The sequence below is a fragment of the Physella acuta genome, unplaced genomic scaffold (assembly GCF_028476545.2).
Source record: "Physella acuta isolate Inbredline_101_S28 unplaced genomic scaffold, ASM2847654v3 ptg000240l, whole genome shotgun sequence".
Classification (NCBI taxonomy): domain Eukaryota; kingdom Metazoa; phylum Mollusca; class Gastropoda; family Physidae; genus Physella; species Physella acuta.
Window position 1 is genome coordinate 434,083 of NW_026731759.1, and position 23,566 is coordinate 457,648.

Genomic DNA, 23,566 nt, shown 5'->3' on the forward strand with positions numbered 1-23,566 from the left:
CAATGGCCTCAACAATGGCGCATAACCAGTTGACACGTAACGCTTGTGTTGGAGGTGTGGTCGAGTCGGCAAAAAGCTCATGGTTGATAAATTCGAACATAAGCCTCGAGTTCAAACCCACTGGCAGATAAATCTCGATCCCCTTCAACACTAATAATTAAGAACGAAGAAGAAGCTGAACGGATAATTAACTATGCGATCATAGTTATAAATTGTTTTTCTTAAACACAAAATATAGCCTTATCGCAATTTAATATAGATCTTGTAAAATAGAATAATTTAAAGTTGCTGCTGTTTCATATAATTTGCAATCTTAATCACTATCGCCCAAACTGTCATAATACTACCACTTCATCGTGATGATGCTGTTAAAATTTCTCCAACGCTACCCACCCAGTTCACCCTAAGTAAATTTAAATAGAGGTGCCACATCAGCAGCATTTGTGTATGTATTTTAATTTTTAAAATTAATTAAACGATTGATTCTAACTATATTTAAGTAATTTTTTGTCTGTATTCTTAAGCAAATACGTCACAGTTACACAGTGGACACCCCTGTTGTCAAGTGGTACTACCGGTAGACTGTCGAGCTTTTTTTATAACATGATAGAAATGTTATTTTTTGGAATAACATTAACAAACATACATCTGTTAATAAATCTACGTGTTGTAAAAGTAGACGCTACTATTTTAGTACTATTGTGCTTAATAGCTGCATGAAATCTCGTGATTTACATGTTATAGTTATAGTAAAGTTATGCCACACATTTTTGTAACCAGTTTCCAAAAAGAGCCACAGGACGAGTACTAGCCCCGCCCCCCCCCGTTATTATATCAGTTATTTTCTACACGTCATTCGACTTGAACCAGGTGAACATTGCGAGCCTTCCTGAGACGATGAAGCAAGATGCGTATAGGTGGCTGGCTTGACCCTCCCCCAAGGGATTACGGGCACCCCTAAAATACACGTGCAATTAATTGAACAGAGCACCATACTTGCACAAGCAGCAAGTACAGATTGTCTATTTTTGAGAAATCATCAATATGCTAAGAAACCCTTGGCTTGGATTACCTTTCTGAGCAGAGTTTCCATGCTATGTGACACACTACCAACCATTTAATCTACACGTGAGGCACTAGGACTACAATAACACAAGCTCACATATCATTCATCAAATTGATACATAAAAAATGACCCTTTAGAGAATTTATTGACAGGCTGAGTATGAATTGTTAAAGATTATACAAAAAGGAAAAGTGCAACTAGATAAGTAAAACAAAAAAATTAATTTAAAAAAAAAAGAAGCAATATTATACAGCATCCAAATGATTATGGGACTATCATTAGACAATGTTGAAAAAATTCTAATGAAACAGGACCTTTTTATGTAGCAAATAAAACACACAAAGTAAATTGAATGGTCATTTAGCCCTCATCACCACATTCTTACGCTATTCGATGCCACTAGCACCAGGAATCAGTGACTTGAATATGGCAACTTTAGCTAAAAAGTTTGCCGTTTGGACGGATTTAATAATTAGAAATAATATAAATATATATATGTATACATAGTTGTGTTTTATAAAGTGTAGTATAAATAAAAAAAAATGCCTTCCCACATTAAAGATAGTCTTGCATGTCTTAAGGCCAAATGAATCCCACTGAAAGCTACTTTTGAACAATACCCAAATCAAATCTAGCATATGTGCTTAACCCTTTCCCCGGCGACTGGGTGTAATCCACCCGAAGTCGCTATATTTTTGCTCATATCTCGAGTCTCGTTTTATTAATTTTTCTGCGCCTCATTCCCATCTATAAGGTGGTTGGGGTGAACACAATGGAGGTTGGAAATTTTAAAAATATGCGTAAAAAAATTTTTTATGAGGGTTTGAAATTTTTTTATACGGTCCCTGGCAACTGGGTGCTACACACCCGTACACAATTTTGAATGGAAAAAATATTTATAACTTATAAACTGGCTGCTAACAATTTGTTTTTACTCATTGTGGGTTAAGTAATTGTGTTACATTTTCAAAGTTTAACTATAAATTAACAATCTGAAGGTATTTGAGTAACAAAAATATCAAACAGGATTGAACTATTTGAAGTAATCAACTTTAGTAATAAAATAATAGAACATTAACACATTTTAATAATTTGCACCTCAGAGAGTACAGTTGTTAGATAAAATTAAAATAACTGGACATTTCCTTTTGCTGGCAGGGAACTATTGTTTTCTTTGACAAAATATGGGCACCTTTTTAGTGGTGTTACATGAGTCACGTGCCTAAAATATTTTAATTCTATACTGATCGGAGTTGCTTGGTATTGATTGGATAAATCTACTCCCATCTCTAAAATCAACCAGTTGCCCAATGAGTTATGATCTCTCCAGAAACAAAACACATTGCTAAATTTGTATGGAATATCTACCATAATGGGAGCAAATATACAATGAGCCTGATGGACTGTTAGTTATTGTTTTCAGAGTGAATATGACCCAGAAGGTTGCTGAATCTCTTCATAAAAAATTATGCCATCAAAAACCTCCGTAAGCAGAAGTGAATTGACATACAACTAAATTGTTATTCTGCAGAGTGCCAGTGTCTCCTCCTGCTTTCTCTTCATGCCTGCTAATGCAGTCAAATATTGGTTGTATTATTTTTTGTATTCATGTACAGAAGAAATTTTTGAGTCAGGCTGTTTATAATTTTCCTGGGATTAGCACTTCTGGCAGTGGTCTGGTGTACTGTTACTTTGTCTTTCCTGAAAAATATTTCTTTTTCTTCACTTTGCACCATCAGTTTCATTTCATTATGTGTGCCAACTGTTGACACATTATTGAGTTGAAATGCAGTATATTGGGTAGACCTCGTCATTAGAGCTGCTTGAAACTGAACCAGCATTGTCTTCAAGTAATGATGGCTGCCACTATTCATCTTCTACCTCTGATACTGATGGCTGCCCTCATTCATCTTCTACCTCTGGTACTGATGGCTGCCATTCTTCATCTTCTACCTCTGATACTGATAGTTCAGACTCAAAACTTGGTAATTTTCACCTGCTATACTAAAACTGGCAAATATATTCCTTTATCATTAGCACTTGAGTTTAGACAAAAGCGTAAGACTTGTTTCTGTTGTGTTCTCAATAACGTTTATGACTATTTATAAACCTTACTCTCAGGGTCACAACCTGTCGAACACCCACCACACTCCCAGTTTGATCAATTCATTGCCCAGTATCAACTTTCAAGCAGCATTATAAAGTTGTTTTGCCTTTATGTCCTCATTCCTACTACTAATGAGGTTAATGTCAAGTTACGCTAAAATGATCGACTGTCTCTATCTACATTCCAGAGCTCCCTAAAAGAGTACAAATCACCATATTTGTCCTCCCACAGGCAATCTTACCCCTGCATTTCATTAACCTATTGTAACTCTAAACTACAGTTCTGTCTGTAACTGCAAGTCTGAGCTCTAGCAAAGAGTATAAATCACTACATGTGTCCACCCACAGGTTAACTCTTGCTTGAGAATCCCATTAACCTGTAGTATCATATTACAGCTCTCCCATTGACAATAACATGTCTTGTGTTTCACATGGCTACAATGCCCTGAATACCTTAACTGCGTCAGTATTGTTAGCCACCCCACAATGAACAAAGAAAAGAATTTACTATAAAAAGTGTCCGGGTGTGATCCACCCAGTTGCCGGGGACAGGGTACCAAATATGTTGCCGGGGAAAGGGTTAAAGTCAACAAAAGTTCATTCAGAGGGAAAATGGTCGACAGAGGACCATCTCAAACCTCAATTTTGATCAACCAACGGATCTATAGGAATGTGTGGGCAGGTTCTAATGTAAAAGAAATTTAAATTAGTATCTGATACAGGAATGTTAAATTAAATTATGCCAACAAGGTCATATACACACATTACATGTTGTATAACACTTTCAAGATCAATTCAGACTCTATATAATAACACTATCTTGAAGCATTTCATTAGTAAATTAAAGAATTTGCAAGTTAACTCTTCGTCTATTCTTACTCGTAAACAAAAAAAAAAAAAAAACCAACAAAATAATAAAGATAGAGTGTTACTCTTCACGTAAATCTAGCCTGAAATGAGGATACTCAATCTAGGCTATAAGTTTACAATTAGTTGTAAAAGTAACAAAATCAATATTAAAACAAGCTCGATGCTTGCTGCTGAGCCCCATAACTGTGCATAGATGTTTTCACACTGCCAGTTATGATGAATAATTTTTGCCTTGTTGTGCAATCCATACAGATTTAGAAAAGCCCAAAACTAGTTATCCCCACACATACATAATACCCTTAAGTAAATTCCCTACATATCCCAGTCAGTAAAGGAACCATCTTACAAAGAATCTAAGATGGTAGTGATGTACAGCAACATTTAGTTTATTTAACGCTAGATAAAACTGACATTTTAAAAAATAGTTATTCTTATTTTCAACATTTACTTTTGTCAGATTTAGCAGCAAACAAAGCATCACTGAGTCATGTCAATATATCAAATCACACGTAATGAACAATCAACTATTGAGAAGATGCAGCAGCCATGTTCCACATCTTAGAGCGCCCATGTTGAAACTCACCAAAACCATCTGCCAATATCTGCTCTTTGTATTCAATCAGTGCATTCATGCTCAAAGGTTCCCATTTGGACAGACTCTTACTTGCTTGTCCTAGAAATATAGCACAAAACATTCATTGAGCATTCACAAAAGTCCAACTAGCTTTTTAAAACTATTGTTAATTTTAAAGAAAAAGAATCTGTAGAATCTTGGTAACAGAAAGTGACCTAATCAGAAGGACTCATAGTGTTGTCTACATAAGCATTAAGAGGTCTGGACACTATAATATTCATCACTTCAGGTCACTTAGAATGTCTCGAACGCATCTGAAGCTATTTACGCAATACTATAAAACTAAAAACATTGTATAAAAACAGACATATGTTAGATACATGCAATGAAATAAATAAGAAATGAGCTTGTCATTTGACATCCAAGGAATAACAGTGAAAACATCACAATTTAACATATAACAAGCAATACAACAAATCTAGTCTTTTACTTCAATTACCTTGTAGCAAATTACATTCAGTCTGTGCATTGATCTAAACCATAAAATTAAAATACTGAAACTATTTAAAAAATAAAAAAACACCCACTCATTTATTCTGTACTGGACCACGTCAGTAAAAATTAGTTAACTAGCAACTGCCAAGAAACAAACAAACCACATGAAAATGCTAACAAAAAAGAATGACTAGATCAGATAACTCGAATGGTATCTTCAACATATATCAGAGGTCAAGACACTGATTTAATTAAGTGCATCATTTCCAGTCAAGCTTTCAAAAGTGGCACCTCTGTGTCCATGTAAAGTAAAAAACAAACAAACAAAAGCTCAACATGGTGAGGTGTTTCATAAAATACTCACTAGATAACTGTGCTTCAAAAACTTTTTCTGATGAGTCTTGTTGAAGGCTTGGTAACTGCATTTGATTTTGACGGACAATGTGTTGATTATCTTTACCCTTGTTAAAAAATGATCCTTTAACAGTGGCTTCTTTTTCAGTTAAAAAATGGTACCTGCAGAAAAATAATAATGTATAAAGCTCAATTCTGTATGTGGCGGACAGCCGGACTAGTGGAACACTTACATCGCCATAGTGTAATATTCTTAAAGTGTATATTAAAATAAGTTTTCCAAACTTATTGTTTTAACTAATGCCATTTGAAATATTAAAATTTTTTTTTTTTATCATGGATTAAAAAAGTGCAATGTGGTAGATAAAGTAGGTTATATTAAATACTACCTTTTATTTATTTTATACACTGAATGTGCTGCATACTTATATTTAATCAGTAACAGTTTAGAAGCCGTTCACAAATGTCACCTGTGTTAACGTATCGTTAAATTTGCTGATAAGATCGAGAATTAGTAGTTCACTAAATTGAATTAGGCACATTATGTGACCTTGCCGGGAACTTAGAATAACCGTACCTAGGCTCTTTCCTTCTGTTTGCAGAACTCCACACATTGTGAAGATGATCAGCCATATTGTCCACAGAGCCCAAGACTGGAGTTGAGTATCTTTCTAAAGTAGCACATTTTTCATCTTGAGGGGCATCTAACATCGCTGCCCTTGTAATCCATTTTTTGTAAGATTGCTCACTTTGGGCACCATCCTTTTGATACAAAACAAAGAACATTGGTCTACAAAAAAGCCAACAATTAATGTTGATAAGCTTTTACTGATGAACTGTACCCAGATATTAACTGTTTAAATATGTGGGATTAACTATTTGGCAAGTACATTAACAAAATAAAAAACATAGATATACTACACTCTCCAATGCAACTAGACACTTTGATCCAAACAAACTTTAACAATGGTGACCAAATCAGAAAGACTCAATGGGGTATCTACATGATAATTTAGAGGTCTGGACACTTTTTAAGATCATCATATAAGGCCACATTATTTAATAAAAATATATATTAAAAACCGTGCTATATAACTCCCACAGCAACATAATTAGCTGCTAATGCAAGTAAAAGCCTTACATAGGTAGAAACATCTATAGGTATAAGGTATTTAGATATGCTCTCTCCCTCTGCAACATCTGGCCAAGTACTATTGTACATCAAGATCTTTGTCCTGTCTTTGTTGGTCTGCGACGAGCGAAACATCAGCTCTGTTTTGTGACGTGTTGTTCTAATACTCCTCAGCAAGGATTGATCCATAAGAAGTTTTAAGTCAGGTACCTGATGGCAAAAAAAAGCTTGATATTTATACAGTAGCAACCATATTAAACATTGCAACATTACGAAGATTTTTATTTGAGCATACTTATTTAAGCATAAACACTAGTGACCAGATCAGAAATACTCAAGTTTTATCTACACAAGTATTAAGAGGTCTGGACACAATTTAATATTCATCATATCAAGGTCACTAGTTAAAATTATACACCCTAATAAATCACATCACACAAAATGCTTAGTGCTAATGGGCCTCTCAAGCCTATCTTGTAGACTTACAATATTTCTCACTTAGCCTGCTCTACAATGAGTTTGGGGATTAATATTTAAATTATTATCTCTTACCCAAGTCTCTACTACTACCCAGTACTAGATATCCACGCTTAATAGAAAGACTATTTAACAATTGAAGTGACTATTCGGACCCGGGTCCAATAGCCCAGGTCGCTATTTGGACCGAGCATTAATTTTGGCCTATGGTCACACATTCCTATAAGCTGTAATGAAAGAATATTTTTTCTAAAAAAGAAAAATTGTTATTGGCCTCAAGTTAATAAATTATGCTTAGGCTTAAATGACCAGTAGATTACAAAAATAAACAGGCCCACATTTTAGGCCTACTTTATTTAAAAACAAAATTTGGGGGAATTTTTATACCAGTGTCCGACTATAGAATCTTCTTTAAAACAGGAGTGTTAGGTTACTGGTAGTGAACTAAATACACACGTGGCTGGCTAATGTCAACGCTAACCCTGTCCCTAACCCCAACCCTGGTCCTACCATGCACCTAACCCTAAAATTAGTCGAGATTACAATACTAACAACCCAGCACACCTATTTTATGGAAGTCTATTATTGGACAGGGGTATGTATAGGCCTAATCGTTCTACAACAGTATTTAGTTCCAAGAGTTAAAATTCAAAATAACCTGGGCTGTCTTGTGTCGTAGATCACAACCAGCTCAACTTCTGAAAAGCTTTATGAAATTACAAAAAATAGGGGGTAAAATTGAGAGGAATGAATTTTTTTAAACTGAGTCCTCATAGCTGTAGCACCTTTACAACGACACAGTAAGTTTACACGGCGTGGACTATTACACATTCCAGAAATGAAGCAGGCCAGTATGGCATTCATTTGTAAAAACAGTTACAAAGTGACTACTCGGAAGATTTTTCTCCCCGTCTCCATTTAGTCTGCAAAAGATAGCTCTGCGCATGCGCAGTGACCTATGGCTAGGTTTCTGCGGTTGTAAACACACGTATGCCCAGTACCATCGAAAACATCGCAGCAATGGCAAGTCGTAGTTTCTCTCCATTGCGCATGCGTTTTTATTTTCGGCTAGCATCGGCCAAACAATTTAAGCAGAAGTGGAAGGTACGACCATTCCAATATATGGGTAGAAAAATGGATCGGCTGAAAGGATTTCAAATGTTTTTTCCACCAGTAAAAGAAAGTCAGCATGAAATTGTCCTTTATTCAGCATAAAATTTTTTCAGTGGCAATTTTGATTCGTTTTTGATAGAAACTTTCTCTGATGGAAAAAAGCGATGATTACTTATACCAGTGTCTGACAATATGTTCTTCCGGCCAATGATCTGCATTGTACCGTGAAGTCTAAAAATAAAACGTCAACATAAACAAACTCACTTTGGCCTAAATAGGTCGCGCTAGGCACCGAGAGAACAGAGATGTGTAGTTTTTGTAACATAAATACTTTTTGCATAGTGATTATGAAAATAATAAGATTTGGAGAGGTGCCATAACAAAAAAAAACTATCTCCCTTCATTATCATTAGTGCTAATTAATTAATTAGCTTAATTACAATATGTTAATTATGCTAATTACTTCGTTAATGCACTTGTGGGTTCGTTTATATTATAAGGTGTGTTTTTTTTTAAAGTTTTTTTTTGTCTTGAAAAGACTTCTTAAACTTAAATATTATCATGACCAAATTAATTAATTATGTTAATCCAGTGATTATTTACAATGGTCAACATTTAATTTTTATTCTGTACTTTGTGGGGGGGGGGGGTAGGGGTAATTTTTATTCTGTACTTTGTGGGGGGGGGGGGGGGGGGGTTGGATACACACACCCCCCCCCCCCCCCCCCCACACCAAGCGTGGCCAGGTCTGAGATATTTGTAAACAGTATTATTTTTTAAACAGCCTACCACCCCTCCCCGACCCGAACATAATAGACAACGATCTATAATACTTTATAGAACATACATATATTTTACTAATTCCCCCCCCCCCTTCTACGTGGGACATAGGAATCGTCCATAAACATCGTCACATTTCAGAGACGGGGGGTGGGGGGGTCGCTATTTTTATTGTAAACTGTGGGGAGGAGGAGGTAAACTTCGTCAAAAAAGTGACATCTTTTAAACTTTCCATGACCACTGCGTGTATATTGATTATTAAATTCCAATCCCAATAAAATGTAACAAAAATCGTTTGACCGCGTAGATAATCGTGGTTATAAATATGTCCATGTATTTTCTTTTTTCGTATTAATAACATAAATCAGGCCTTTTTTGGTGCTTGAGAATCTTTACAAAGCAGTACAAGGTCAAGGCCATATGCAAATTTGCTTACGTCACTTTAAGTAGGTGAGAATAAAAAACACACAGCACTCATCAAATTTTAAAAATAAATGCCCTCCTTTTCAAACATGTTTCTTGTTAAACGTATAGCCATACATAAAACAAAATGTGTTCACATTTTCTTAACCCTTACCCACTTTCATTTACAAATAATATTTTAAATAGGTTATCCTTATGTCAGGGCCAACTAATTAGGCATAGGCCCCAAACCAATAAAATATATTATTACTATTAACATCCCGGGCCGAATGTGTGTTACACCTAGAGCCCTAGACCTACACGTCTGAGCCTTCGAGGGTCATGTGGTGATAAAATTGCAGATCTAATTAATATTCATAAATGGCGTTGGAATAATTTTTTCTGCATGGATATGATGTCGTATTTTGTAAGTAGGATATTTTTTTTCTTTTTATTAATTATCTATTATCTATACCTCCATCAAAGCGTTTAATCAATAAATTCAGCCGCTAAGCCGCTTTTCATCGAAATACTAGATTTAGATGTCGGGTGTCCATCTAAACTTTTGAGACATCACGTGACCTCATTTTCCCGCCTTGACCACTTAGCCATCGATCGGTTACAGTTGAAAATAAATAACAGATCTACCAATATCCCCACGTTCTAGATAATGCAAATTTAAAACCCTGCAGGGACAGCCATTTAACACCCGTGTCTATAAAGTTAACGTTGCTTTGTCGCTTTACCGTACTTTACGTTAAGAAATTATATTTTGGCATTTAGCTGCGCGGGCTAGCCTAGATCCGTGCTTTGACCTAATTTGGAACACGTGCCGCGCAACTCTCTGCGGTGTGCTGTTGATAACTTTGTTTGCTCGTTTACTACAATACGCAATAAAATATGATCAAAATAAATTTATTGTCTGTTTTCTTTGTATTATTTACATACTTTCGGCATCGGCCGATGAAACACGCACTTTATAAGCGTTTTGGTAGACTTGACAAAATATTAATGCACGAAAAGGCAAATATTTAACAATGATTGCTTTTTCGGACGGCAATATTTTGAGATTTTGTGGCGTCATCATTGAAAAAAACGACTATCTCCATTTTTAAAAAGGGTCATTTTTCCCTCATTTTGAAAAAACGCGTTGCGATTTGAACTATAAATTAAATTTAGGCTTCAAAACCGCAGTTTTGACACACCGCGCTGATGACGTCACGCCTTACCAAAACGCTTAGAAAGCGCGTATTTCATTGGCCGATGCCGGATGTAGTCAAATCCCGGAGACTGGTATAAGCAATTAACCGAAAAAAGCAATAAAGTTAATTCTCTGAAAATACAGTGCGCTTATTTCGAGCTGTTGTTGAAACTCCCGCAATTCCACATGTAGTTTACAGGTCCTACCCTACGCGGCTCGCATTTTTCTCCCAGATCTAACAAAAACTGGCTAGATTCTAGAAAGATCTCTGAAAACAAAAAACCGCTTACCTTTTACTTTTTATACAAACACATTTAGATTCTAGTTCTGCCTCGTTTAAATGACTGTTTAATTTAAAACAATTCATAATAAAGTAATGATTAGGAAAATATTTCATCCGAAGATTTGTCCCCATGCTAGAAATCTAGTAACGTTTTTTTTTCCCACACGCCACGTTAGTATTAGACACAGGAGATAGGCCTAGGCCCTACGGCGTGGTACCGAAGAGAAACAAAACCGGAAAGGCCAGTTATTTGCATATATGGGTTCACTAAAATATTTTATACGATTTGCCAAATTGAGCAAAAATAATTTTAAAGAGAAAATATATATTTCAGTAGGCTACAATACAACATTCTTCATACATAATTTACAAAATAGCAAATAGCTAATTTGCTATTAGCAAAGATCTATTAGCAAATAGATGTACCTAACTATTGTATTAGGCCTACTTAATCAACTAAGAAATACAGTGTGTTAACTTCTAAAATATCAAGACCATAAAATTAAATAATGAACTTATTTAAATGTATTGCTAATCTATCAACATTTAACCAGTGTGTATCTTTCTATATTATAATCATCAGAAGCAGAGTTTCTTCCAGGCATCTCTTCGGGGGGTTCGCCCCCCCCCCCCCCGAAAAATTTTTACCGCCCCCCCGAATGTAATGAAATTTATATAATTTATATAGAAAATATATACTTTTTACAGTGTCCGCCCCCCCGAAGAAAGTTTACCGCCCCCCGAAGATTTCAAGTGCCCCCCCGGAGAAAAAAGTCTGGAAGAAACACTGATCAGAAGCGGAACATCAGTATTTTTGCAGTTTCAGTAATATTTTGCAGTAATTTTTTTATTTAAAAATCATTGATCAATATACTTAATGCAACCCAGCTCAGGTAATATTTTAGAAATTCCTGTTTAAATAAACAAGGAACGAGCTCCCCTAAATGTACTAGTGCATATATCTAAACAAAATTAATACAGTTTCATCAATATATTTACACAGTTACACTGATGGCTCCTTTGTCTGGCCGGAGACCATCTGATGAAAGAAGAGTTGGAGAGGGGACATGGAAGCCCTGCTAGCAAGTGTCTGACAAAAAACACACCCCAAGCAATTACCCTGACCTAAACATCATTCTAAAGCATTTAATCCACCACAAATGAGTACTTACATCATCATTGATTGTAAAGTTACGGAACACTGGTTTCTTGTGTTTTGTGATGCCTTCTCTGACATGTGCACTAAAAGCATCCTATCAGATTAAAGGTTTAGATATATGTCAGAGCAGCATTTGATCATAGTTTCCATCCCCTTACTAGCATGAAAGCTAAACATTAAAAAATAAATGAAAACCCAATCAACTGAAGTTCTGTATACAGAAAATAATGTATTCTAGAGATGTATCACTCTCGAGATGTATTGTTATATGGATTACAGTATATTGGGCACAAGAGCCTTTTATTTCAATACAAACAACATATTTAGCTGAGAGATCTAGTTCTGTGCTAAAATTGCTTTCTTCAACTATACATCTTGGTTTCATGGGATGCAAGGATAGAAAATCTTTTAAATAAAATAGACTGCATGTTTTACAATTGGTAATACTAATATAACAGGGCTGACCATTGCCATTTTTATGTATCTCTTTCATTATTCTAATAAACTTCTACAAATTAATCTGAGAAAATTCATTAAGAGTAACAATTAAAAAATTACCTTCAATGTTTTTGGGAACAACTGGTCCGCTTTTTCGAGTTTGTTTATGGAATCTGAACGCAGTTGTGTCCAAATGTGCTCTGCACCCAAATGACCTATGGGAAAAATGAGTGCTGAACTGTAATGCATTAGAGAAAATAATTTCCTCTTTTCTTAAATCAGTGATTTTTAAATAGGACAGCAAAGTTGATAAAAAAAACTTTGTTAAGTACACACACATAGAAATGTTAAGTAAAAGTCATTACAACTTTGAAAACCTTGAGATATATAGTCAAAGGCCGAGGCACCATTTTGTTTTTGGTCTAATGGCTAATTTAATTGGTAAACTACATAAAAATTATTTTAGATTGCAGAATGTCCCAGGAAATTCATTTGTAAAGGTTTACAAAATTAATTTTTATGGTTTAAATTTTATTTTAAAATATTGTTTAAACTTTGAGGTAGCAAGTAAATACAAAATAACTAAAACTGTTTTTAACACAGCTACAATGTGGTATCAAAGTCTCTGCCAGCTTAAACCAAAGATATCATATTTTACATACATATTTTACATACATATTTTACATAAAATATTTTACATACAGAGAATCTATGTCTTATTTTTTACATAAATATTTACCTTGCAAATTTTGGAAAACAGAGTTAGCTAACTTTCTCCTTTCTGACCTTGAGTTGGTGTGGAGGCTGGGACCTTGAGCTGATTGGCTGCCATGAGCAGACGTGTGGTTGAGTTGCTCCATTTGACCCTCATGTTCCTCTCGGTGTTCCCTGACAGTTAGAGTAGCTTTAGATGAAGCTGCAGGCCCAATAGAGGAGTTTTTTTCCTCAGAAACCCTCTGCTTACTTTCAACCTTGTCAGGGGTGTGGTGGACATTTGTCTGATTTTGTTTTGATTTGCGTTCTGAATCTGAAAAACAAAACAACAGGTATTTGATATATTAGAGTATATAATAATTCTAATTAAAAAATATTTAATTCCAATTTACCCCTTGTAGAGTTCCCTCCACCATTTAGTGGGGAAAGTATTTCTATGGTTTTCTCAAGATTTATTTGGAAGGTCCAAGGCCAGAACTACCTATAAGGCGAACTAGGTGGTTGCCTAGGCGCTATCCATAAAGGGGCGCTAAAATGGGTAATCGCTATTATTAAAAAGTACCTAAAAATTAATAACTTTCATTATATTGTAGAAACTAAAGGGTAAACTTCAAAGGCGTAGCGATTAATTTCGGTGCCCAGGACGAACTATCAATTTTGCGCCACATCTTCAAATTAGGCCTATATTTAGTTATTCGAGTTGGTGAAAATGCCCCCCCCCTCCCTCATTTAGAAAGGTCTGGGCGCTTTTTACCATATAATTTGCCTTTTTCTTTATGGTCCTACACAGTTGATGTAGAAAACAATTAAATTAATCCATAATGCTAAGTCTATATTCTTTATTTCGACTGTATATAATTAAGTAATAAGCTTTTTATATTATCTACCATGTTTGGCACCCCCCTTTGGAATGGTGCCAGGGCGGCCACCCCATCCGCCCTCCCCAAGACACGCCTCTGTTAATGAGATAATTATTGTATTTACTCTAAATCTTTAAGGATTATCTAATTTAATGTTAAGTGATCGCTCTAGGGTTTGACGCAACGTTGTAATACACATGAAGTTTTGATTTTTAATAGGGCTTAAAAGTCTTGTTTTCTCTATTTTGAAATTCATAATTTTTGGCGGGCATAAATGAGATATTTTAAAACTGGATTATTTCAGACCAGAAATGAGTTTCAGCCTATCATGAAATAGGTTAAATGGTTTAATTTAAAATTTAGAGTCTACTTATATATATATATATATATATAGTTTTGGGGCCCGAAAAAAATTGCTGCAGGGGGTGGGGGCGTCTTAATAAGTTTTGTTGAGGGCGCTAAATAACCTGGCGCCGGCACTGGGAAGGTCTATACATTAGCATTATATTCTTGTAGCATCTTAACAGCAACTGTAGTATGGTCATTGAAGCAACAAACTGTTTTCTCCACAGTTTGATGCATTAGCAAAGGCAAGAGAGGTGTGGGCAGCAACAAGCAGCTTTACCAATTGTGTTCATTCAAGCAGTCTGTTCCATAAGAAAAGAGGGCACGTTTGTATGTATGTATGGATGTATGTGTGTGTGTAAGCCTATATATATATATATATATATATATATATATATATAATATATATGTGTGTGTGTGTGTGTTGTGTATGTTGGGGGTCAAAGCAATAGAATATGCCATTAGATAACATAATGTTTTATTTAAAGTATGGGCTAGGCTTGACTGGTTTTAATTCTACAACCTACAACTGACCTATTGATTTTTTAAATTGGGTCTGTAAAGAGGCCAGCCTTTCATCCTTCAATCTCTTGTCTTCATTGCGTTTCTGGAAAAACAGTGGGCAAAGTTTGGGTTATTTCATGAGTCAAAAAGGTTTTTAGATTTGAAATCAATTAGAATTTCTAACTGAAAATACTGTTATCACACATTAATTGCACAAGCCTAATCCATAACACGACATTTTAAAAAAAGTTTAAATAAAAAAACACAGGACCTGTGTTACAGCACATCCACAATTTAAAATTAGGTCAATTAGCAATTAGCCTAGAATTCAGGACAAAGCTGGTCACAGTACCATCTAGTTACACACTTAACCATTTTTAAAAAGTTGATTACAACTAGTCGCACATCTGCTATATTTTTGTTTTAATAATCATTAAAAAAGTTTAAAAAAACCCACGTTTTCTGATTGAACTAAAAAGTAGAAAATAAATGTTATACATCACAATAATGCAAGCGATCACTCTACTATAAGCGATCAAAAACGTGGGGCGCCGTGATTTTCTTACAGTTTCTAATACTATTGACTTTTATTAGGGAGCTTGTGGAGAGTTTGTAGGAAGTGCCCGAAATTTCGATCGCAAGATTTGATTGGAGAGCCAAACAGACGCGAAAGCAAGTTAAAGAAAACGTGGGAAAAAAATGATAACTCATGATTTTAAAATTTTATGTGAACATGTGCAGTTGGTAGGGTCCAAATTATTTTCAACTTATGAATTTGAAATGTTTAAATTATAAATAATTATATCCTATGTTTAATAATTATATTTTTAACATATGAGTTAGAAATGTTTAAATTATAATTAATTATTTCCTATGTTTAATAATTGTATTTTCAAATGTATTTTGTATTTTGAAATGTATTTCAAGCTAGACAGATAGGGCTACACGTGCTTACACTGATTGTAGGAAAAAAAGTCACAGGAAAAAAAAACACAGGAAAAAAAAACACAGAAAAAAAGTCACAGGAAAAAAAGTCACAGGAAAAAAAGTCACAGGAAAAAAAGTCACAAATATATATTTGCATGATACTTGTTAATACTTTTATGTATTAAATATTCAGAGAGTGCAAATTAACTTAGGATTAATTAAATGTAATGTGTGTAGGCTGTATACGCATAGGAATTTTTATAATTCATCTAAAAATATTTAGTATGAAGTATGTAGATTGTAATTATTTTAAACTTAAGATTAGTAGCGTTTAATAGAATGCTCCAAAGTCCACGGTTTTAATCCTGTTTTTTTTTAAAATACCAACATTAAATTACCGTGAAATGGTAAGTTCGTCTGACTTGCTGCCCTCAACTCATGGCCACAATAGTTATGTTTAGATGTTTAGTTCAACCACCTTTACTGCCCACATTTATCGCGCTCATTACATAACAACACTTAGGATAAAAAAAGAAAGCCGACAATGTTCAAATGCTGTCATTGACGCATGACGTCAACAACACAAAATATGTTCGGACAATGCCTACTGAGGAGAGGCCGACCAGAGAATAGCCTACGGCGAAATGTGCCTAAATTTTTTTTATAGTTAAATTTTCTACCGCGTTTTTAACTAAATACGTAACAAAAGTTGAGATTGTTGTGTAAATTATATTAGAGTATTTTTACTTACAATTGTTATAAACCATAATGCTTTTAACGTCTATAAATAATTTATGCTATAAAAAAATACAACCCACAACAAGAAACATACAAAATTTTACAATTCTTAACAAATAAAAAAAATATTTCTAAAAATATTTTTGTGACTTTTTTTCTGTGACTTTATTTCTGTGACTTTTTTTCCAAAAAATTTTTTCCACTGTGACTTTTTTTCTGTGACTTTTTTTCCTAGCAAAAACTGTGACTTTTTTTCTGTGTTTTTTTTTCCTGTGACTTTTTTTCCGTTTACCGCTTACACTATCCATTTTTAAACATTCTCAAACAATCCCCAACCCCAATTTTTTTTTATTTTCGAGGAATTATATCACACCTGCTTTTTTTGTACTCACGTAATTCACACACCTCCCTCCCCAACAACCAATTTTTATATCTCAAATACCATCTCCACGGTGTTATTAATTTTTATTTTTTGTTCTCTGATAATTCCTTCGCCTCACCCTACTCCCCACACCACCATTTTTTTTATTACTAAGACGTCGATCCCGCTCTTCTTCCCTATAAAAAAAAACCTATGGAAGAAAAAGTTTTTTAAAACTCCTGACTCGGCAACTAGGAAGGTTTGGATGCCGGCGGCGGGCTGGTGGCTAATCAATATCCAGATTTTTATTTGGTCGCACGCGAGCTAGATCTAAGTAGTGGAGGGGTTGGGCGTTAGGCCGCTGGGGTGAGGGTTGGTTGTAGGGGGTTTGGGGGAGGGTTGGTTGTTGGGGCATCAAGGTGAGGGTTGGTTGTTGGGGCATCAAGGTGAGGGTTGGTTGTTGGGGCATCAAGGTGAGGGTTGGTTGTTGGGGCATCAAGGTGAGGGTTGGTTGTTGGGGGATCAAGGTGAGGGTTGGTTGTTGGGGCATCAAGGTGAGGGTTGGTTGTTGGGCATCAAGGTGAGGGTTGGTTGTTGGGGCATCAAGGTGAGGGTTGGTTGTTGGGGCATCAAGGTGAGGGTTGGTTGTTGGGGCATCAAGGTGAGGGTTGGTTGTTGGGGCATCAAGGTGAGGGTTGGTTGTTGGGGCATCAAGGTGAGGGTTGGTTGTTGGGGCATCAAGGTGAGGGTTGGATGTTGGGGCATCAAGGTGAGGGTTGGTTGTTGGGGCATCAAGGTGAGGGTTGGTTGTTGGGGCATCAAGGTGAGGGTTGGTTGTTGGGGCATCAAGGTGAGGGTTGGTTGTTGGGGCATCAAGGTGAGGGTTGGTTGTTGGGCATCAAGGTGAGGGTTGGTTGTTGGGGCATCAAGGTGAGGGTTGGTTGTTGGGGCATCAAGGTGAGGGTTGGTTGTTGGGGCATCAAGGTGAGGGTTGGTTGTTGGGGCATCAAGGTGAGGGTTGGTTGTTGGGGCATCAAGGTGAGGGTTGGTTGTTGGGGCATCAAGGTGAGGGTTGGTTGTTGGGGGATCAAGGTGAGAGTTGGTTGTTGGGGGATCAAGGTGAGGGTTGGTTGTTGGGGCATCAAGGTGAGGGTTGGTTGTTGGGGCATCAAGGTGAGGGTTGGTTGTTGGGGCATCAAGGTGAGGGTTGGTTGTTGGGGCATCAAGGTGAGGGTTGGTTGAAGGGGCGCCTACGAGAGGGTTGGGTTTTTGGCAGAGGCGTAGCGACCCTTCCAGGCGCCCGGGGACAACCTTTCAATTTGGCGCCCCCCTCGGGAGCAAATTTGATTTACAACCCCCCCTCAAACTTTTGATTTGCACCCCCCCTCAAACTGTTTATAATGCAAAAATGCAGCTAAAATTACATTTTCATTTGTTTTTACAACCCATTTTGGCGCCCCCTAAGGTCGGCGCCCGGGGACATATGTACCCCCCTGCCCCCCCCCCCCCCCCCCCATCGCTACGCCACTGGTTTTTGGGAGCAGAGGTAAGAGTTGGATGTTGGGGCGCCGGGTCGGGGGTTGGATGTTGATGCGCAAGGGTGATGGTTGGATGTTGAGGCGCCAGGGTGAGGGTTGGATGTTGATGCGCAAGGGTGATGGTTGGATGTTGAGGTGCCAGGGCCGAGGGTTGGATGTTTGGGCGCCAGGGTCGAGGGTTGGATGTTTGGGCGCCAGGGTCGAGGGTTGGATGTTTGGGCGCCAGGGTCGAGGGTTGGATGTTGAGGCGCCAGGGTCGAGGGTTGGATGTTTGGGCGCCAGGGTCGAGGGTTGGATGTTTGGGCGCCAGGGCCGAGGGTTGGATGTTTGGGCGCCAGGGTCGAGGGTTGGATGTTTGGGCGCCAGGGCCGAGGGTTGGATGTTTGGGCGCCAGGGTCGAGGGTTGGATGTTGAGGCGCCAGGGTCGAGGGTTGGATGTTTGGGCGCCAGGGTCGAGGGTTGGATGTTTGGGCGCCAGGGTCGAGGGTTGGATGTTTGGGCGCCAGGGTCGAGGGTTGGATGTTGATGCGCAAGGGTGATGGTTGGATGTTGAGGCGCCAGGGTGAGGGTTGGATGTTTGGGCGCCAGGTTCGAGGGTTGGATGTTTGGGCGCCAGGGTCGAGGGTTGGATGTTTGGGCGCCAGGGTCGAGGGTTGGATGTTTGGGCGCCAGGGTAGAGGGTTGGATGTTTGGGCGCCAGGGTCGAGGGTTGGATGTTTGGGCGCCAGGGTCGAGGGTTGGATGTTTGGGCGCCAGGGTCGAGGGTTGGATGTTTGGGCGCCAGGGTCGAGGGTTGGATGTTTGGGCGCCAGGGTCGAGGGTTGGATGTTGATGCGCAAGGGTGATGGTTGGATGTTGAGGCGCCAGGGTGAGGGTTGGATGTTTGGGCGCCAGGGTCGAGGGTTGGATGTTTGGGCGCCAGGGTCGAGGGTTGGATGTTTGGGCGCCAGGGTCGAGGGTTGGATGTTTGGGCGCCAGGGTAGAGGGTTGGATGTTTGGGCGCCAGGGTCGAGGGTTGGATGTTTGGGCGCCAGGATCGAGGGTTGGATGTTTGGGCGCCAGGGTCGAGGGTTGGATGTTTGGGCGCCAGGGTCGAGGGTTGGATGTTTGGGCGCCAGGGTCGAGGGTTGGATGTTTGGGCGCCAGGGTCGAGGGTTGGATGTTTGGGCGCCAGGGTCGAGGGTTGGATGTTTGGGCGCCAGGGTCGAGGGTTGGATGTTTGGGCGCCAGAGTCGAGGGTTGGATGTTTGGGCGCCAGGGTCGAGGGTTGGATGTTTGGGCGCAAGGGTCGAGGGTTGGATGTTTGGGCGCCAGGGTCGAGGGTTGGATGTTTGGGCGCCAGGGTCGAGGGTTGGATGTTTGGGCGCCAGGGTCGAGGGTTGGATGTTTGGGCGCCAGGGTCGAGGGTTGGATGTTTGGGCGCCAGGGTCGAGGGTTGGATGTTTGGGCGCCAGGGTCGAGGGTATGTTTTACGTTGAGACGCAGTGTCAAGGGTTTGGTGGGGCGTCGTTTCATGAGTTGTACAGGCGTTGACAGATGAGCTGCTTAAGCTGTGATTAATCTTTTTAGACGCTTTTTTTCTTCATCTTTTGGACCAATGTCATTTCTTTCAGCGCAGTATAGACGAGTGTCAGATAAAGGGAAGAGGCAATAATTCCCTCAGTCCTAGTGAGCTCACGGGCCAGCTTATTTGAAATCATCAAACAAAAACATTCTAATCTACGCTCTCTATGCGATGTAAGGTCCCACTAGCGGGGACACTACTGGTCTACACCCCACTGTAACCAGGGGACACTACTGGTCTACACCCCACTGTACCAGGGGACACTGCTGGTCTACACCCCACTGTACCAGGGGACACTACTGGTCTACACCCCACTGTAACCAGGGGACACTACACGAACATATCTGAATACCATTTGTAGGTCCACCAGGTTCCAGTCCCTGGTGCTGTCTGTACTAAGTTAGAAAACTGATTTCAACAAGTTCACTGGTGCTGCCTGTACTAAGTTAGACAACTGATTTCAACAAGTTCACTGGTGCTGTCTGTACTAAGTTAGACAACTGATTTCAACAAGTTCACTGGTGCTGTCTGTACTAAGTTAGACAACTGATTTCAACAAGTTCACTGGTGCTGTCTGTACTAAGTTAGACAACTGATTTCAACAAGTTCACTGGTGCTGCCTGTACTAAGTTAGACAACTGATTTCAACAAGTTCACTGGTGCTGCCTGTACTAAGTTAGACAACTGATTTCAACAAGTTCACTGGTGCTGTCTGTACTAAGTTAGACAACTGATTTCAACAAGTTCACTGGTGCTGCCTGTACTAAGTTAGACAACTGATTTCAACAAGTTCACTGGTGCTGTCTGTACTAAGTTAGACAACTGATTTCAACAAGTTCACTGGTGCTGCCTGTACTAAGTTAGACAACTGATTTCAACAAGTTCACTGGTGCTGCCTGTACTAAGTTAGACAACTGATTTCAACAAGTTCACTGGTGCTGTCTGTACTAAGTTAGACAACTGATTTCAACAAGTTCACTGGTGCTGCCTGTACTAAGTTAGACAACTGATTTCAACAAGTTCACTGGTGCTGCCTGTACTAAGTTAGACAACTGATTTCAACAAGTTCACTGGTGCTGTCTGTACTAAGTTAGACAACTGATTTCAACAAGTTCACTGGTGCTGTCTGTACTAAGTTAGACAACTGATTTCAACAAGTTCACTGGTGCTGCCTGTACTAAGTTAGACAACTGATTTCAACAAGTTCACTGGTGCTGTCTGTACTAAGTTAGACAACCGATTTCAACAAGTTCACTGGTGCTGTCTGTACTAAGTTAGACAACTGATTTCAACAAGTTCACTGGTGCTGCCTGTACTAAGTTAGACAACTGATTTCAACAAGTTCACTGGTGCTGTCTGTACTAAGTTAGACAACTGATTTCAACAAGTTCACTGGTGCTGCCTGTACTAAGTTAGACAACTGATTTCAACAAGTTCACTGGTGCTGCCTGTACTAAGTTAGACAACTGATTTCAACAAGTTCACTGGTGCTGCCTGTACTAAGTTAGACAACTGATTTCAACAAGTTCACTGGTGCTGTCTGTACTAAGTTAGACAACTGATTTCAACAAGTTCACTGGTGCTGCCTGTACTAAGTTAGACAACTGATTTCAACAAGTTCACTGGTGCTGTCTGTACTAAGTTAGACAACTGATTTCAACAAGTTCACTGGTGCTGCCTGTACTAAGTTAGACAACTGATTTCAACAAGTTCACTGGTGCTGTCTGTACTAAGTTAGGCAACTGATTTCAACAAGTTCACTGGTGCTGTCTGTACTAAGTTAGAAAACTGATTTCAACAAGTTCACTGGTGCTGTCTGTACTAAGTTAGACAACTGATTTCAACAAGTTCACTGGTGCTGTCTGTACTAAGTTAGAAAACTGATTTCAACAAGTTCACTGGTGCTGTCTGTGCTAAGGTAGACAACTGATTTCAACAAGTTCACTGGTGCTGTCTGTACTAAGTTAGACAACTGATTTCAACAAGTTCACTGGTGCTGTCCGTAGCAAGATAGACAACTGATTTCAACAAGTTCACTGGTGCTGTCTGTACTAAGTTAGACAACTGATTTCAACAAGTTCACTGGTGCTGTCTGTACTAAGTTAGAAAACTGATTTCAACAAGTTCACTGGTGCTGTCTGTGCTAAGGTAGACAACTGATTTCAACAAGTTCACTGGTGCTGTCTGTACTAAGTTAGACAACTGATTTCAACAAGTTCACTGGTGCTGTCTGTACTAAGTTAGACAACTGATTTCAACAAGTTCACTGGTGCTGTCTGTACTAAGTTAGAAAACTGATTTCAACAATTTCACCTTTGCTGTCTGTACTAAGTTAGACAACTGATTTCAACAAGTTCACTGGTGCTGCCTGTACTAAGTTAGACAACTGATTTCAACAAGTTCACTGGTGCTGTCTGTACTAAGTTAGACAACTGATTTCAACAAGTTCACTGGTGCTGCCTGTACTAAGTTAGACAACTGATTTCAACAAGTTCACTGGTGCTGCCTGTACTAAGTTAGACAACTGATTTCAACAAGTTCACTGGTGCTGTCTGTACTAAGTTAGACAACTGATTTCAACAAGTTCACTGGTGCTGTCTGTACTAAGTTAGACAACTGATTTCAACAAGTTCACTGGTGCTGCCTGTACTAAGTTAGACAACTGATTTCAACAAGTTCACTGGTGCTGTCTGTACTAAGTTAGACAACTGATTTCAACAAGTTCACTGGTGCTGTCTGTACTAAGTTAGACAACTGATTTCAACAAGTTCACTGGTGCTGCCTGTACTAAGTTAGACAACTGATTTCAACAAGTTCACTGGTGCTGTCTGTACTAAGTTAGACAACTGATTTCAACAAGTTCACTGGTGCTGCCTGTACTAAGTTAGACAACTGATTTCAACAAGTTCACTGGTGCTGCCTGTACTAAGTTAGACAACTGATTTCAACAAGTTCACTGGTGCTGCCTGTACTAAGTTAGACAACTGATTTCAACAAGTTCACTGGTGCTGTCTGTACTAAGTTAGACAACTGATTTCAACAAGTTCACTGGTGCTGCCTGTACTAAGTTAGACAACTGATTTCAACAAGTTCACTGGTGCTGTCTGTACTAAGTTAGACAACTGATTTCAACAAGTTCACTGGTGCTGCCTGTACTAAGTTAGACAACTGATTTCAACAAGTTCACTGGTGCTGTCTGTACTAAGTTAGACAACTGATTTCAACAAGTTCACTGGTGCTGTCTGTACTAAGTTAGAAAACTGATTTCAACAAGTTCACTGGTGCTGTCTGTACTAAGTTAGACAACTGATTTCAACAAGTTCACTGGTGCTGTCTGTACTAAGTTAGAAAACTGATTTCAACAAGTTCACTGGTGCTGTCTGTGCTAAGGTAGACAACTGATTTCAACAAGTTCACTGGTGCTGTCTGTACTAAGTTAGACAACTGATTTCAACAAGTTCACTGGTGCTGTCTGTACTAAGTTAGAAAACTGATTTCAACAAGTTCACTGGTGCTGTCTGTGCTAAGGTAGACAACTGATTTCAACAAGTTCACTGGTGCTGTC

General features: G+C 38.6%; 1 protein-coding gene across 2 annotated transcripts in view; it reads right to left on the minus strand.

Moving 5' to 3' along the window:
- Positions 1-3,734: 3,734 nt before the first annotated feature.
- The window catches only part of LOC131938265 (uncharacterized), an 83,034-nt gene continuing 63,202 nt past the window's right edge, over positions 3,735-23,566 (minus strand). For both annotated transcript variants that reach the window (XM_059296219.1, XM_059296220.1), the window contains exons 5-12: positions 14,904-14,976; positions 13,190-13,477; positions 12,571-12,665; positions 12,026-12,106; positions 6,607-6,807; positions 6,043-6,227; positions 5,476-5,627; positions 3,735-4,715 (exon numbers count right to left, since the gene is read on the minus strand). In XM_059296219.1, the coding sequence (XP_059152202.1) occupies positions 4,567-4,715; positions 5,476-5,627; positions 6,043-6,227; positions 6,607-6,807; positions 12,026-12,106; positions 12,571-12,665; positions 13,190-13,477; positions 14,904-14,976 (1,224 nt within the window). In that variant the 3' untranslated portion in view covers positions 3,735-4,566. The remainder of the gene's footprint in view (positions 4,716-5,475; positions 5,628-6,042; positions 6,228-6,606; positions 6,808-12,025; positions 12,107-12,570; positions 12,666-13,189; positions 13,478-14,903; positions 14,977-23,566) is intronic.